The sequence below is a fragment of the Babylonia areolata genome, chromosome 12 (assembly GCF_041734735.1).
Source record: "Babylonia areolata isolate BAREFJ2019XMU chromosome 12, ASM4173473v1, whole genome shotgun sequence".
NCBI classification, from domain to species: Eukaryota; Metazoa; Mollusca; class Gastropoda; order Neogastropoda; family Buccinidae; genus Babylonia; species Babylonia areolata.
The window spans coordinates 2664503-2682002 of NC_134887.1; the positions used below are offsets into that span (position 1 = coordinate 2664503).

Consider the following 17500-nt stretch of genomic DNA (forward strand, 5'->3'; position numbering starts at 1 on the left):
TATAAAATGGACTTCTGTTTCTTGAACGGAACAACAACAAAACGGGCAGTTTAGAGTATCCAACGAAACATTCTGACATTAACGTAAGCGTTGAGCTTTCAAAGGGTAGACACCAAGTCTAAATCGTGTTAATGCATTACGCACCTTAATGTGGTGAGCATATGTCACCAAATATGAACTAATAGAAAGCGACGACTTGAATCAACTATATATATATATATATATATATATATATACAAAACAAAATAATAATAATAATAATAATAATAAATAATGATAATAAAAAAAGAAAACCTATCCCAAGTAGTTATCTCAAAATGCCAGTCTTGCTGATAACATTCTTTCAATCATTTTTTTTCTTTTTCTTTTTTTTTTTTCTTCTCAAGGCCTGACAAAGCGCGTTGGGTTACGCTGCTGGTCAGGCATCTGCTTGGCAGATGTGGTGTATCATATATGGATTTGTCCGAACGCAGTAACTTGCTTAGTAACTTGTTTAATAGTATTGTCTTTATATTTTATGTTAAGTTGTGTTTCTTTCATGTTCTGAGAAGAAGAAGAAGGAGGAGGAGGAAGAGGAGAAGAAGAAGGAGGAGAAGAAGAAGAAGGAGGAGGAGGTGGAGGAGGAGAAGAAGAACAACAGTTCAGAGACCACGAAAGCAAGACTGAACGAGCAGGTGGGTCAAGTGGCCGCCCTTGAGAGCTCCAGCTAATGAGCCCGGCCTGTCATTATACTTCCCCCTTGCTGAGGAGTTACTTCCCTTATGGCATGAATTACGGAGCTTGGAATGAGTATGACGCAGACGATTCCGACTCTGATTGTGAGGCAACCCTCATTGCACTATTTGATGTTTAATGCTTTTTATTATTTATCATGATTATGATTATGGTGATGATGTTATTGATGATGATGATGATGATTAGTATAATCATAATGTAAAAAAAAATGGCGGAAAAGTGAAAATAATGTAAGAAAAAAAGCAATCATGTCAATGCGTATATACGTTGTCTTGATAATGATAATAGTAATAACAAATACAGTATTAATAATAAAACACACCCAGAAATTCTGATAATAGCAATGGTAAAAAGAACTCTTTCCGATTCAAAAACATACTCGAATTTTTTATTTATTTATTTATTTTTATATAAACCTGTTTGAGGTAGCATGGTTTCGTTTCTGAAATGTTTTCATGAAAATCCACTTGAGGAAGAAAAATAAAAAGAACATCAAGAAGTACAAAATTCCGAAATAACATGATTTAGGGTTCGGATGTCCATCATTTGTGACTGTAGCTTAAGCCTTTAGCTGCAGAAAATATCCATCGGTTATTGTGTTCACGTCATACTTTGGTGACTTCATTATGTGAAATGTGTTTGTTTGCTTTCTTAAATAAAAAGAAAAGAAGAGTCGAGAACGAGGACAGGAAGACAGAGAACAGGAAGACAGAGGACAGGAAGACAGAGCACAAGAAGAGGAAGAAGACAGAGAACAGGAAGACAGAGGACAGGAAGACAGAGAACAGGAAGACAGAGGACAGGAAGAGGAAGAAGACAGAGAACAGGAGGACAGGAAGACAGAGGACAGGAAGAGGAAGAAGACAGAGGACAGGAAGACAGAGGACAGGAAGACAGGAAGACAGAGGACAGGAAGACAGAGGACAGGAAGACAGAGCACAAGAAGAGGAAGAAGACAGAGAACAGGAAGACAGAGGACAGGAAGAGGAAGAAGACAGAGAACAGGAGGACAAGAAGACAGAGGACAGGAAGAGGAAGAAGACAGAGAACAGGAGGACAGGAAGACAGAGGACAGGAAGACAGAGGACAAGAAGAGGAAGAAGACAGAGAACAGGAAGACAGAGAACAGGAAGACAGAGGACAGGAAGACAGAGAACAGGAAGACAGAGGACAGGAAGACAGAGCACAAGAAGAGGAAGAAGACAGAGAACAACACAAAAACAAGAAGAGGGCAAAGTATGTGCCTACATCAGAAGACGGTCAAAAATGACGAACAGAATATCAAAACACCACAAGACCGAGAATAAGAACCTTCTTCTTCTTCTTCTTTTCCTTCTTCTTCGTTCGTGGGCTGCAACTCCCACGTTCACTCGTATGTACACGAGTAGGCTTTTACGTGTATAACCGTTTTTACCCCGCCATGTAGGCAGACATATTCGAATAAGATCCAAATGTTGCCCTGCCACACATGGTAGTCAAAACAAAACCAGGTGCTCTTTTTGCCAAAATGGTAAGGACGCCATTGACAATATCTTTTGGAAATGTACACATGCAACCGTTGTTCGGGAGCAGTTTGAGTTTCAGTTTCAGTTTCACTTTCTCAAGGAGGCGTCACTGCGTTCGGACAAATCCATACACGCTACACCACATCTGTTGAGCAGATGCCTGACCAGCAGCATAACCCAACGCGCTTAGTCAGGCCTTGAGTGCATGCTTACATATTTGTGTACCTATGAAAGTGGATTTCATTTTACGTAATTTCGCCAGAGGACAACACTCTCGTTGCCATGGGTTCTTTTTCAGTGCGCCAAGTGCGTGCTGCACACGGGACCTCGGTTTATCGTCTCATCCGAAAGACTGGACGCTCAGTTTGATTTTCCAGTCAAACTTAGGAGAAAGGGCGAGAGCGGGATTCGAACCCACACCCTCACGGACTCTCTGTATTGGCAGCTGAGCGTCTTAACCATTCTGCCACCTTCCTCCTGGAGCAGTTTGAGCAAGTGATTAATAAAAAAACGAAAAGACATATTACATCGTTCTTCCAAGCTGAGACAATTGCATTCAAAAGAAATGATACTGATTGTTACCAGCTTTTTTTCTTCTTTCCTGTAAAACTGATGCAATAAAATAATTCAGATAATAATTTTATTTTATTCTATTTTTTTAAAGAAGACAAAGTGGAAGACGAATGTGAGCGAGAACAGGATGGCTCAAAGCAAGAAGAAGAAGAAGGAGGAGGAGGAAAAGGACAAGAAGAAAGAAGAAGAAGAAGAAAATACTGGGAAAAACATGAACAAGATGACGAAAAGGTAAAAACTATGAACAACAACGACGACGACAACAACTTCGTGAGAACAGCAACAACACTAACGACGACAACAATAACAGCAACAACAACAACGACGACGACAACAATAACAGCAACAATAACAACGACGACAACAATGATATCAACAACAACGACGACAATAACAACAACGACAACAATAACAGCAACAATAACAACAACGACAACAATAACAACAACAATAACAACGACGACGACAACAATAACAACGAAAAGAATAAGGAAGACCATGAAACACAAACACACACACACACCATAAAACTCACCACCAGCACAACTGAACCGCGGAAGATAAAAAGTTACCCGGTCCCTCCGAACAGACATAAGTAAATGACGTCGCTGGTCACACACACCCACACACACACACACACACACACACACACGGCACACAGAGAGAGAGAGACAGAGAGAGGGAGGGGGGAGGGGGTATACAAGTAAAGGTGGTCAACATGAGAGTGTCCCCCAACCTCCCCCACCATTCTCACAAGTGCCTGGGCCACTTGACACGGCCGAGAGAACGCTCCATCCCTCTCCGAGCCCCACGCTCACGCGCAGCAGTGAGGGTGTAAACCTAACTTCCTACCCCCCGTCCCCATTTCTGTCCCCAGTCAGTTTTATCTCCCCCTGCCCCCTTCCAGGGTTCGTTTTGACCAGAACACATAACAGTTGCTTGGTTCTCTCCTCTTCCTCCTCCTTCTTCTATTATTATTGCTACTATCATTATTATTTTCATTATCATCACTATTATTATTGTTATTGTTGCTGTTGTTGTTATCAGTAGAAATAGAGTTTGTAGTAGTGCTTTCGTCGTCGTCATCATCATCATCGTTAATCATATCATTATTGTTGTTGTTGTCAATGTTATCATCATCGTCGTCGTCGCCGGAGGTTATCGTCATCACTATCATCGTCGTCGTCGTCGTCGTCGTCATCATCACACCATCATCATCGCCAGCAGCAGGATCATCATCATCATCATCATCATTATTATCATCATCATCATCGTGTTTGTTGTTGTTGTTATCATCATTATCATTATCATCAGCATCTTTGTCACTTTTATTTTATATTACTATCACTATCATCATTATCATTGTTGTTGTTGTCCCTGTTTCTGTAACGACGAAAGGGCACCACACACGGCCATACCTTCCTTCACGTCCACACCCTAACATGCCTAAAAATGGGGCGAAGGGCGGGTGAACCATGCCTAAAAATGGGGAGGGGCGGGGACAAAGGGGGGTGAACCATACCTAAACATGGGGAGGGGCGGGGCCCAAGGGGGGTGAACCATACCTAAAAATGGGGAGGGGCGGGGCCAAAGGGGGGTGGGGGTGAAACCTAAAAATGGGGAGGGGTGGGGCCAAAGGGGGTGAACCATACCTAAAAATGGTGAGGGGCGGGGCCAAAGGGGGTGGGGGTGGGGTGAGCCATGCCTAAAAATGGTGAGGGGCGAGGCCAAAGAGGGGGGGAGGGGGAGCCATGCCTAAAAAATGGTGAGTTGAATTGAATTGAATTCAATCGAATTATATATTGTAGATAACTTTTTTTTTCAAAGGTATGTAATCATTGTATACATGTGCATGTGTACATTACTACATGCATGTATATGGATGTGTATTCAGTGTGTGCGTGTGTTTATGTAAGTGTGTGCCTGCCTATGTGTGCGTATGTGTTAGGGTAGCTGTTAGATACACATGTATGTTAAAATGTATGTATGCAGCGTGTGTGTAGTCACATTTTGGTGTGTGTATGTAACATAGATGTAATGTTTTATGTTAACAAAAGCGTTTTTGTAAAGCACCTGGAGCAGATTTCTGGATAGTGTGCTATGTAAGTATCCATTATTATTATTATTATTGTGTGTGTGTGTGTGTGTGTGTGTGTGTGTGTGTTATTTATTTATATATTCATTATTTTAGGGGTGATGCGAGTGAGGCCTGGATCTATGCATGGGGGATGAGGGTGTGGGCGGGATGATCTTCTGAACATTACGGCGACGGAATATGTTTTCTGTCTTTCATCAACGTTGTTTTCTTTCTTGGTATTATTTATCCATTTTCAAGAAAACAAACGCAATTTTGAAACGAATAGATGTTTTAAGCGAAAACAACTTCCACTCTTGAAAAGTATTGAAGGAAACAGATCTTTCTTTTGGAAGAAAAATAAGTAAGGGGGAGGGGGATAGAAAAAAAATGTTTCCGCTGGGGCTCGAACCCAGGACCTTCCGCGTGTTAGGCGGATGTGATAACCACTACACTACGGAAACAACTGACGTCAAGTTGATTCTCTTAATACTTAACCCATAATTTCGTTCTACGCAGGTTCCTTTCGATCGATTCGTGGTATCATTTCCCACAGTTTTTCACTATTTTTCTGCCTCCTCTTTTCAGATTATTTCATTTCCTTAAGTGTTTGCTTTGCACAAACTTTTAACTGACGTAAATCCCCTTTTCAGGCGAATGTCGACATTTATCAGATTACTTCCCTTGCAGAAGCAGTCTCCGTCTCGGCACAAACAGATAAAAACTTGTGTGTTCGACGCCACGGACTCCATTGTCAGCCGTCACAAACACATACGGTTTGTGTGTTTGTGTGTGTGTGTGTGCCGGGGCTAGTGTGCTTTCTGTGTGGTGTTTGGCCTGTGAGCATTACTTTGTGCTTTCATATCTGAGACCGCATACTGGTTGTACATCTGGTGTGTGTGTGTGTGTGTGTGTGTGTGTGTGTGTGTTGTTTATTTACACATTTATTAATCTTTATCATTATTGTTATCCATATTATTTGCATCCCTAATTTTTTCGATATTTTATTTTATGTCATTTATTTATCTATCAGTATGTGTTTTTTTTTTTTTTTTTATTTACCAACTACTTTATTATTTTTGGTTATGTTATCCATTTCTCAGTTCAGTTACTCAGTTTATCTTTACTCACTATGAGTCATATCCATTTATCAGTTCAGTTACTTATCTTTACTTACTAGTCTTGTTTTTGTTTCATTTCTTCTTCTTTTCAAGTTCTTCAAGGCCTGACTAAGCGTATCACTGAGTAGCTCAACTGAGGAGGCGTCACTGCGTTCGGACAAATCCACATACCCAACACCACATCTGCCAAGCAGATGCGTGACCAGCAGCATAACCCAACGCGCTTAGTCAGGCTTTGAGAGACTAAAAAAGAAAAAAAAAAGGGGGTAAATGAATATCTTAAAAAAAAAAGAAAGAAAAATATATATATATATATATTTTTTAACAGTACAAAGAAAATGATAACTGAGGTCACTGAGGTATGGTGGTGACATGTTTTTGTGTACTTTGAACATGAGGACCATTTTATTGTAGTCGAATTGCTTGTATAGTGGTAATATTTCCAGTTTTCTTAATTTTCATCTGTTGATAGGGAATGGTCAGGTAAAATAAGTTTAGCTGCTCGTCTATGCAATGAGTTAACTTTTTAAATTTTTTTATTTTACTTTTTTTTTAAAGCTGGTTGTGACTGGCATTGCTCCAGACTGTAGATGCATAATTGACATGAGAGAATGGAGCACATTTATCCTCGGCATCATATTCAATTTTCAAAGAAACAATGGTATATGTCGTAATAAGTCGTCATCGCTTAAATCAATCTCGCTTAAATTGTCTCATCTTGTTAGTCAACACAGTTACTTGGCCCTTGCCAGGAGCCTTCATTTTCTCAGTAAATTTTCCTGCCTTTGTTTTTCTCAGCACATGTGGTGTAGCATATATCGGTCAGTCCACATGCTTTGTCACCTTGAAACTGTAACTGAAGCTGGTGTGCATGTGTCATTTGTCAACAGGTCACAGACTGTAACTGGTGTGCACGTGTCGTTTGTCAACAGGTCACAGACTGTAACTGGTGTGCACGTGTCGTTTGTCAACAGGTCACAGACTGTGACTGGTGTGCACGTGTCGTTTGTCAACAGGTCACAGACTGTAACTGGTGTGCACATGTCGTTTGTCAACAGGTCACAGACTGTAACTGGTGTACTAAAGCTGGTGTGCACATGTCGTTTGTCAACAGGTCACAGACTGTAACAGGTGTACTAAAGCTGGTGTGCACATGTCGTTTGTCAACAGGTCACAGACTGTAACTGAAGCTGGTGTGCATGTGTCGTTTGTCAACAGGTCACAGACTGTAACTGAAGCTGGTGTGCACGTGTCGTTTGTCAACAGGTCACAGACTGTAACTGGTGTGCACGTGTTATTTGTCAACAGGTCACAGACTGTAACTGAAGCTGGTGTGCACGTGTCGTTTGTCAACAGGTCACAGACTGTGACTGGTGTGTATGTGTCGTTTGTCAACAGGTCACAGACTGTAACTGGTGTGCACGTGTCGTTTGTCAACAGGTCACAGACTGTAACTGGTGTGCACATGTCGTTTGTCAACAGGTCACAGACACACACCCATGAAAAAATGGAACAGAGAGACAGAAAGAGACAGCGAGAGGCACAAACATACACACACACACACACACATGCCTGGATACACCCCCCACACCCAAACACACACTGACACATGAACACCCCAGCCCCGCCCCCTACCACCCAAACACTCCCAAATCTCCAAAATCACACAAACGTCGACAAGACTCAGTAATAAAAGTTTATTCAATTCTTAAATGAGACTAGACAGCTTGACTTGCAAGTAGGTATACACTAAAAAGTACTGAGGGGTAGGGGGAGGGGGAAAAAAGCATGAAATATGAATAACATCTTTAAGTACTGTAAACATGATTACTGTTGAGACATACATATTCTTGTATATATAAAACACAATCTCAAAAAAGAGGGAGAGAAGGGTGGTGGGGGTATGGGTACATCCAATACACTGTCTACACAGCCTTCATGCAAACACATCATAACTACATTCCACAATACACACAAAGAGACAACAATGTACTCGCATGCACCATTGCATAAGCTCTCTTTTATATATATATATATATATATATATATATATATATATATATATATATATATATATATATATATATATATATATACAGTTTACATGCATAAACTGTTGTTATTAAACTAATAATATCCTGCTCGGTTTTGGAGTAACCAAAGCAACAATAAAATAAACGACTTGCAACAAAACGTCATTCACAAAGCAATTTAAAAAAAAAAAGAAAAAGAAAGAAAGAAAAAAAAACAAAAAAACCCCCAAAACCCCCCATAAAAACCCTTCTGTAAATAAACTGACAAAACAAATATTTCTCTTTCCTTTTTTCGCCTTAGAACGTGAAGAAACTGACAGTGACAGAAAAACCAAAAAGCAGAGCGGAAATGGGGGGGAAGAAATGAAGGAAAAGTTCTGTTATCAAAGGGGGAACAACAGAAAGACAGGTGGAGGAGGCGGGGAAAGGGGTGAGGGGGAAGGGCCTGAAGAGAAGGTTGGAAGGAAGGAAGGAAGGGAGGAAGGACATAAAGAAGGAACTGGGTGAAGACATGTGAAAAGAAGACACAGGAAAAAAAAAGGAGGGGGGTGGGGTGGTGGGGGTGGAAGAAACAATAGCATGATGGAAACAAATTACAAAAGAAAGCAGCAGAACGATAAATAAAAAATAAAAATAATAAAAACAAAAATAGAAATAAAAAATAAAGAAAGAAGGAGCACACACACACACACACAAAAAAGGGAAAGAAGGAGCAGAAAGATAATAAGAAAAGAAAGAAGAAAGATAACCTTACACAAAAAAAGAACAAATAGAAAGACGACAGAAAGGAGCAAAAAAAAAAAAAAAAAAAAAAAAAAAGTCAGTATGCACGTCTGGTTACGAGTGCTGCTCAATACACTGGCTGGATACAGCGCTGTGAGCCAGAAATTCATGATCACTTCACCCTGCCCCCCCCTCCAAGGCAAAAAAACCCAGCCAACCAACCAAAAATACAACATCTACAAGTCCCCAAGTGATTCTTAACTTTTCAGGAAAGCAAAAACAGAGACACAAGAATGAATAAATAGAGACGAGAAAGAGAGAGAGAGAGAGAGGTGCATGTATTTAGATAGGTGCATGTGTGAACGAGAGAGAGAGAGAAAGAGTGAGAGCGAGGTGTGTGTGTTTAGAAAGGTACATGTGTGAATGAGAGAGAGAGAAAGAGAGAGAGAGAGAGAGAGGTGCGTGTGTTTGAGAAAGTTGCATGTGTGAATATGAGAGAGAGAGAGAGGTGCGTGTGTCTGAGAAAGGTGCATGTGTGAACGAGAGAGAGAGAGAGGTGCGTGTGTCTGAGAAAGGTGCATGTGTGAACGAGAGAGAGAGAGGATGCATGCGTTGGAGAAAGGTGCATGTATGAATGAGAGAGAGAGAGGTGCGTGTGTCTGAGAAAGGTGCATGTGTGAATATGAGAGAGAGAGAGGATGCATGCGTTGGAGAAAGGTGCATGTATGAGAGAGAGGTGCGTGTGTCTGAGAAAGGTGCATGTGTGAACGAGAGAGAGGATGCATGCGTTGGAGAAAGGTGCATGTATGAATGAGAGAGAGAGAGAGAGAGGATGCATGCGTTGGAGAAAGGTGCATGTATGAAAGAGAGAGGGGGAGAGAGAGGTGTGTGTGTCTGAGAAAGGTGCATGTGTGAATATGAGAGAGAGAGAGGATGCATGCGTTGGAGAAAGGTGCATGTATGAAAGAGAGAGAGAGAGAGAGAGAGGTGCATGTGTCTGAGAAAGGTGCATGTGTGAATGAGAGAGAGAGAGGATGCATGCGTTGGAGAAAGGTGCATGTATGAATGAGAGAGAGAGAGAGAGGTGCGTGTGTCTGAGAAAGGTGCATGTGTGAATATGAGAGAGAGAGAGGATGCATGCGTTGGAGAAAGGTGCATGTATGAATGAGAGAGAGAGAGGGAGGTGCGTGTGTCTGAGAAAGGTGCATGTGTGAATGAGAGAGAGAGAGAGGATGCATGCGTTGGAGAAAGGTGCATGTATGAATGAGAGAGAGAGAGAGAGAGAGAGAGAGGTGCTTGTGTCTGAGAAAGGTGCATGTGTGAAAGAGAGAGAGAGAGGATGCATGCGTTGGAGAAAGGTGCATGTATGAATGAGAGAGAGGGGATATATGTGTTAGAGTAATGATGGAAGATAAAAACCATATATTATCCCCTGACTGTAGTATCTATCATGTTACCTTTACATAAACAATTTAATTGTATAAAAAAAAAAAGTCATATAATGACAACACTCTTTAAAAAAAAAAAAAAAAAAAAAAGGAATAAATTTAAGAAAGGAGAAAAGAATGAGTCTCCTCAAATACGATATCTTGAAAAACCGCTATTCACCTCTCTTGCACCTGTAAAGATTCACCCCCTCCCCCTTCTCCTCCTATCTCAGTTATTAAACATTTAAATCCCTCACCAACCTTCCCCTCCCCCTGAGTCCAAAGTTACGAAAAGGTCTCCTATTTACCTCCAAACGTACAATTCATTGCCAAACATAGCACAAGTGAAGCAACAAATACACAAATAAAAAAAAAAATCCAAGCCATGCAAATCAAGAAGACTGAATGTATACATACCAACATTTCATTGTTCATGCGCATTTCAACACTACTCTGTATAAAAAAAAAAAAAAAATTATAAAAAAAAGGCATTTCAACAAAACATGGTCATAGTACCAGCCACTGTGGTGAAGTGGTTAGCGTCACAGACTGACGACTGGGAGGATGTGGGTTCGAGCCCCATCAGAGGTGGGCTATTGGCCAGTTTACCGTGCTATGGGCTTCAATGGGAAGACTGGGACCACACAGTCGAGGGGATATCAACTTCTTTCAGAAGTGTTGCTGGAGTCTCCTGACCAACTACCACATGCGTCTTGTGTCTCTTGACTCCGGGGTGTGTTGCGAGAGAGCTCATTCTTGTTATTTAGTCCCAAAACCCAAACGGACCCCAACAACGGGCATTTTCAGCACCCCAGCCACCACCATCATCATCAAAATAATTCAGGGGCACAAAAAATATATATATAAAAAACAACCACCAAACAAAAACATGGTCGAAATAACACAGCTCAGCATTAAACCTAACCTACTCACAAATATGTATATGCATATAATTTTATGTATAAATATATACATAAAACAAGTCATGCAATCAAACATACAAGAAAAAGAAGAAAAAAAAGACACTGATGAAAAACGTACCATGGGATGGGAGAAACGGTAAATGTATACATGTGTGTATAAAACTCACTTTGTGGAGTACAAACATACCAAGAACTGGTGTCACTGTCCATGAAAACCTGAACGGGCTGCCATGTGGAAGGGGGTGGGGCGTGGGGGTGGGGGAAAGAAGAGAGACTGGTTGATTCATTGCCAGTTTATTGACAACAGCTTCTTTCGCTGTCATGCCGTGGGGGTGGGGTTGGGGTGGGGTGCACCATTTATGCAAATGAAAAAAGAGGAAGGACAAAGAATCACAAACAACAAGGCGTCCACACTATGCCTGAAGCTGGAACAAACGAACATTACGTTAACAACAGAGAGAATCAAACCAATGGAGGAGAACAAAAACAAGTGGAGTAAACAGCCTCAAAGGTCAATGCTCATTCACAACAAAGCTCTGCTTCTTTTTCTTTGTTCATGGGCTGCTACTGCCACGTTCAATCGTATTTACACGAGTGGGCTTTTACGTGTGACTGTTTTTACCCCGCCATGTAGGCAGCCATACTCTGTTTTCAGGGGTGTGCATGCTGGGTATGTCACTATTTCCACAACCCACCGAACGCTGACATGGATTACAGGATCTTTAACAAGTGCACCTGATCTTCTGCTAGTGTATACACAAAAAGGGGGTTTAGGCACATGCAGGTCTACACATATGTTGACCTGGGAGATGGGAAAAATCTCCACCCTTTACCCACCAGGTGCCGTTACCGAGATTCAAACCTGGGACCTTCAGACTGAAAGTCCAATGCTTTAACCACTTGGCTGTTCCGCCCGTCAAAAGAAGTGCCAGCCTGTCATCTGACCGTCGGGGACAACTGAAAAGACTCTCTCCCCTTGTCCACTGGACGGCCAGCTTTGGCCCCTAGTCGGTGAAATCGTGACAGGGCGGTCAGCTTCAGTGCAGACCATCACGCTTCCCCCTGCCCCAGTTTCAGTTTCAGTAGCTCAAGGAGGCGTCACTGTGTTTGGACAAATCCATATATGCTACACCACATCTGCCAAGCAGATGCCTGACCAGCAGTGTAACCCAACGTGCTTAGTCAGGCTGTGGAAAAAAAGAAAAAAAGAAAAAAAAAGTGAATAAATAATAGATAAATACATTTAAAAAAAAAAAGAACTACTACTACTAATAATAATAATATGTGTAAGGCGCAAAAACTTGATGAAGTCAACTATAAGCGTACATAAATAAATAATTAAATAATAATAATTATAAAAAAAAAGAAAAAAAAAGTAGTAATAATAATAAAATAAATAAATAAAAAAGACAACAATGATGATAAATAAGCAAATAATTACGCATAACAGATATGCACCAAACATGCAGTTTCACAGATATGAAAGCACAGTCAAATAGACATAAACGTACATGAGCCCCTGCCCCATCTTAAACACCTCTACCCTCCCTCCCTCTCTCCCCAGTTTTTACTTTCCTGTCACACATACTACTTATACGTAACGGATAATGTCTGCCGAAACAAATTCACTCGAAAGTGAAAGTACATTGCTCCAAACACCAGAATTGGCAAGAATCATGCTTGGTTTCAAATTCAGGTTTAAGCTCCCCTGAAGAACAACAAACATTGCAAATATGTTTAAATGTTATTTTTAAAGGAAAACAACTAGTTCAAAACCATTAACAATAGCCACGCCAGTTGTTTTTTGTTTTTTTAAGAGACTTTTAGACCTTGTAAAAAAGAAGCCTCAGTTTCTCCAAGTCACACCAGCTGCTGATTTTTTTTAACATACTTTTAAGACCTCTTTAAAAAGAAGCCTCAGTTTCTTTGAGTCCTTCCACACCTTTGGTGCTGACTGCACTGACCCCGTGAAACTGACAAGTGAGCATGCCCGAGACACCACTGCTCATTTCTGACAGCAGACCTACGCAGAAAAGCACCACCCACCCCCTCCCTTCCCACCTTGAATCCCCCCCCAACCCCGTCTCCTGTTCTCCTGTCAGGCCATCTCAGAGTGTCCCCCCCCCCCCCCCACTTGCCTCCCCCCTCCTCCCATGACCCCCCACCCTCCCCAAAAACAACAACAACAACAAAAAAAACAACCCATCCCAACTCTTAACCCTTTCAACCCTGGGGCAGTTCACAGCCTCTCTTAACCCTTTCAACCCTGGGACAGTTCACAGCCTCTCTTAACCCTTTCAACCCTGGACAGTTCACAGCCTCTCTTAACCCTTTCAACCCTGGACAGTTCACAGCCTCTCTTAACCCTTTCAACCCTGGACAGTTCACAGCCTCTCTTAACCCTTTCAACCCTGGGGCAGTTCACAGCCTCTCTTAACCCTTTCAACCCTGGGACAGTTCACAGCCTCTTTTAACCCATTCAACCCTGGACAGTTCACAGCCTCTCTTAACCCATTCAACCCTGGACAGTTCACAGCCTCTCTTAACCCATTCAACCCTGGGGCAGTTCACAGCCTCTCTTAACCCATTCAACCCTGGACAGTTCACAGCCTCTCTTAACCCATTCAACCCTGGGGCAGTTCACAGCCTCTCTTAACCCATTCAACCCTGGGGCAGTTCACAGCCTCATCACACTTCCATGCCACACTGATGCAGAAATAAAACCTCAGAAAAAATACAGTTTTTCCTCTAAATTAGGTGTGGACACATCCACAAATACTATATCTAAGTTACTTTCTTTCTTTGTAATTTATGCCTATGTAGGAACTTGAAAGACAATTCTGATAACACAAATTTTGACACCAGAGCAGTGCTCAGGCGCAGGGCTCGATGAGTTAAGAAGAAAACTGGCAAAGACTTTGCTGAAAACACCCACATACCTGTCCACACACACACACACATTCACCGGAATGCAAGCATGCAGCATATATAAAATTGATGCACCAATGGATTTTTTTAAAAAAGCAACAAAATTCCTCAATTCATACATTTACACTTGCATTCACACACACACATATAAATGAAAAAAAAAAAAATCTGCCACATGATTTTTTGGGGTGGCAGGGGGGCGGCGGCAGCTGAGGGAGATGCCTTTTCATTTGAATCATAAATCATGAATATGAAAAGTATTTCAATATATGTCTGCCGCTCATGACATGCAGTATTACTCAGCAGCATATTTCATTTCCTTTTTTTTTTTTTTCTGTTTCAAAGTTAACTCACTCAGTACGGCCAGTCCTCTCTTCTCCTCTGCACAGACCCCTCGGATGTCCAGTGGGTGTCTGAATGACCCAACCTTTAGCTTCCGTTGTCAGTTTCAGTTTCACTTTCTCAAGGAGGCGTCACTGCGTTCGGACAAATCCATACACGCTACACCACATCTGTTGAGCAGATGCCTGACCAGCAGCATAACCCAACGCGCTTAGTCAGGCCTTGAGTGCATGCTTACATATTTGTGTACCTATGAAGGTGGATTTCATTTTACGTAATTTCGCCAGAGGACAACACTCTCGTTGTCAGAATTGTGGTATTCTTTGTCAACATTCACGTCTTCAGTATAAGAGCCTTCCGCTTGCAATATTTTGATGATGGTAATTGGGGTGAAACGCTGTTAACGTCGTCTCTTTCGTCGTTCGTATGGAGAGAGTTAAAAAGAAGAAACATTTACTATCAATCAAGTGATATAAAAACAACAAAAACAAACCAACCCAATAGATGCACATACTGTTCTAAAGGAAAAGCGACAGAGACAGATGAGGGAGGGCGGGAGGGAAGGGCACCCCCCCGCCCCCAACCCCCCTCTGCCCGCCAAAAAAACCCCAACAACGAACAAACCCCCAAAAATCCCAAGCCCGTTCAGGTTTTCATGAGAACAAAGACACGCAGCAAACCTCTGCTTTATGTACGTATAAATGTACCCATGTCGCACTGCTTTATGTACGTATAAATGTTCCCATGTCGCAGTGCTCCCAACCACAGCATGTACAAGTTCATTTTATGGCAAGCTGTAAATAAAAGCAACAAGACATTCCATTCCACATGTCTGTACAGGCTGAGGGACAGAAACCAACAAAAGGAGACAACACTTTGAACTGCAAACTGCTTCACTACCGTTACACACATCTGTCATCAAAAAATTGCACTTCAGTTCCACAAAGCATTAAAAAAGGCAACCAAAAAAATAATCAAAAAAAGAAAAAAAAAAGGGGGGGGGGGGTGGGGGGGGGGGGCGGGTGGGAGGGGTTTACAAAACCTTCACTTCACTCCACGTGTGATTCATTTCCGAAGCTATGTCCACAAATGTCATTAATTAAACAAAGTCCGGCGGGTCAAATGGTCATTCTCTTCCTAGGCTCTGCAGCAAGGCTGGACAATGCAGGATTTGTGTGGACACTGGTGTGCCAACAACGGAGGGGAGAGAGAGCGGGGGAAAAAAAAAAGAAAAAAAAAAAAAAAAGAAGAAGAAAAAACAAAAACAAAAAAACTCCGTAACTTCCAGATGGAAGTGGGACGTTTCTTACCACACAAACACAAACACACAACACACACATACAAGGGCAAGTCCAGCGTATGGCAGGTAGGATAACCGGGCAATCTATTTTTGTTTTTGTTTTCGTGCATCAACATCAAAGTCCAGCCCTTCTCCAGAACAGAAACGCACACACGCAGAGCTTTCACTGGTCCTAGACAGTCTCTGACACAACCCCTGTCTTGTAATTTAAGTGAGAAACAGAAGAACACCCGCATTCGTTCTGCTTTGAGTCTGATTGATGAGTCATGGCACCTGTGCAGTTCTTTGTTTTCTTCCAGTGTTATACATCATGCCTGTGAATGTCTGGTGTGGGGGCACTTTGATTTGTCTCTGCACAAGATTCAGCTCTAAATAAATACTGATTATTGTCATCATTATTTTGTTTGTGTTTCATGTTCTTTTTTCACAGGCTTACAGAGCCCTTGGATTCAGCCTGGGTCTCTGTGAACAATGTGTTTCATTTCATCAAAGGTTTCCAGTAGAAAGTCGTCTTTCTTGTTCTTCTTCTCTCTCCACCCCAGTTTTATCTATCAAATGGGCTGTGTGTGTGTGTGTGTGTGTGTGTGTGTGTGTGTGTGAGCGCGCGCGTGCATGCCTATTGTGTGTATATGTGTGTGTGTGTGCCCGTACATATATGCACAAGTCCTCCCATCTTTATTCTGCAAAAGCACAAGTCTTTCTTTCTTCTGCACATGCACAAATCTTTCTCTTTGCCCTTTGTGCATGTCTTCCTGTCTTTCTGTCTTTGCATGCACAAGTCTCTTTCCTCGGCATGCACAAGTCTTTCAGTTTTTCCTCGACATGCACAAGTCTTTCTCTTTCCTCGACATACACAAGTCTTTCAGTCTTTCCTCAGCATGCACAAGTCTTTCTCTTTCCTTGACATACACAAGTCTTTCTCTTTCCTCGACAAGCACAAGTCTTTCAGTCTTTCCTCGACAAGCACAAGTCTTTCTGTCTTTCCTCAGCATACACAAGTCTTTCCTCGGCATGCACAAGTCTTTCTCTTTCCTCGGCATGCACAAGTCTTTCAGTTTTTCCTCGGCATGCACAAGTCTTTCCTCGGCATGCACAAGTCTTTCAGTCTTTCCTCAGCATGCACAAGTCTTTCTCTTTCCTCGGCATGCACAAGTCTTTCTCTTTCCTCGGCATGCACAAGTCTTTCTCTTTCCTCGGCATGCACAAAATCTCTCTTTCCCCTGCAATCACAACAGTCTTTCCCTCTTTAATTTGCGTGCACATTGTCATGAAATTCATGCTCCAGGGAACTCTTTCACACACAGAGCGGTAAAGTTGCTGTACCCATGAGGAAAAAAACCCAACGAGGTCTCACAACACTTGCCTAGTCAAACACACACTTTAAAAAAATTTTTTTAAATTTTTTTTTTAGTTTTGTTCCCACAAAAAGATGACCAGGTCCAGGGAGATAATATGAGAAGAAAGGGAGACAAACGATTGCTGGCAGACTGAGAAAAGCTGGAGAAGGGTGTGAGGGTTGCTTACACTCACACCACAACCCTCCCCCCACAACCTCTCCATGTCAGCTCCAAGAACAGCCTGTAAACGGCGTGTCCGTTGACATGTGTCACCTGAGCCAAACAGCACCGCCATGACAGCTTGCCGCCAGACCTGCAGCACTGGCTGTATCGTACCATCACCTCTTCCAGCCTTGACAGGCACACGGCAAAGCACCCACGACGACGCACACACGCACCGACAACCCACTGTGTCCCCTGGATCTTCAACTAAGCTCTGCTGGAACTGGGTGGGTCTTACACAGTTTCTGGAGCGTTAT

The 17500-nt window shown here is 42.1% G+C and overlaps 1 protein-coding gene, 1 long non-coding RNA gene and 1 other non-coding gene across 5 annotated transcripts in view; 1 reads left to right on the plus strand and 2 right to left on the minus strand.

Moving 5' to 3' along the window:
- The window catches only part of LOC143287954 (uncharacterized), a 24332-nt gene extending 20921 nt beyond the window's left edge, over positions 1 to 3411 (minus strand). For 2 of the 3 annotated variants that reach the window (XM_076596197.1, XM_076596196.1), the window contains exon 1: positions 3349 to 3411. In XM_076596197.1, coding sequence (XP_076452312.1) covers positions 3349 to 3406 — 58 coding nt within the window. In that variant the 5' untranslated portion in view covers positions 3407 to 3411. Of the gene's footprint in view, positions 1 to 3336 lie in introns of all 3 variants that reach the window. The other variant, XM_076596198.1, reaches the window with a different exon arrangement.
- Positions 3412 to 5278: 1867 nt separating this feature from the next.
- Trnav-aac (transfer RNA valine (anticodon AAC)) lies at positions 5279 to 5351 on the minus strand. Its single transcript has one exon. It is a non-coding gene; the product is annotated as a tRNA-Val (tRNA).
- Positions 5352 to 5611: 260 nt separating this feature from the next.
- LOC143288321 (uncharacterized) overlaps positions 5612 to 17500 on the plus strand; it is a 17393-nt gene continuing 5504 nt past the window's right edge. The window contains exons 1-2 of the long non-coding RNA XR_013056079.1: positions 5612 to 5663; positions 17096 to 17470. This is a non-coding gene — a long non-coding RNA (uncharacterized LOC143288321). The remainder of the gene's footprint in view (positions 5664 to 17095; positions 17471 to 17500) is intronic.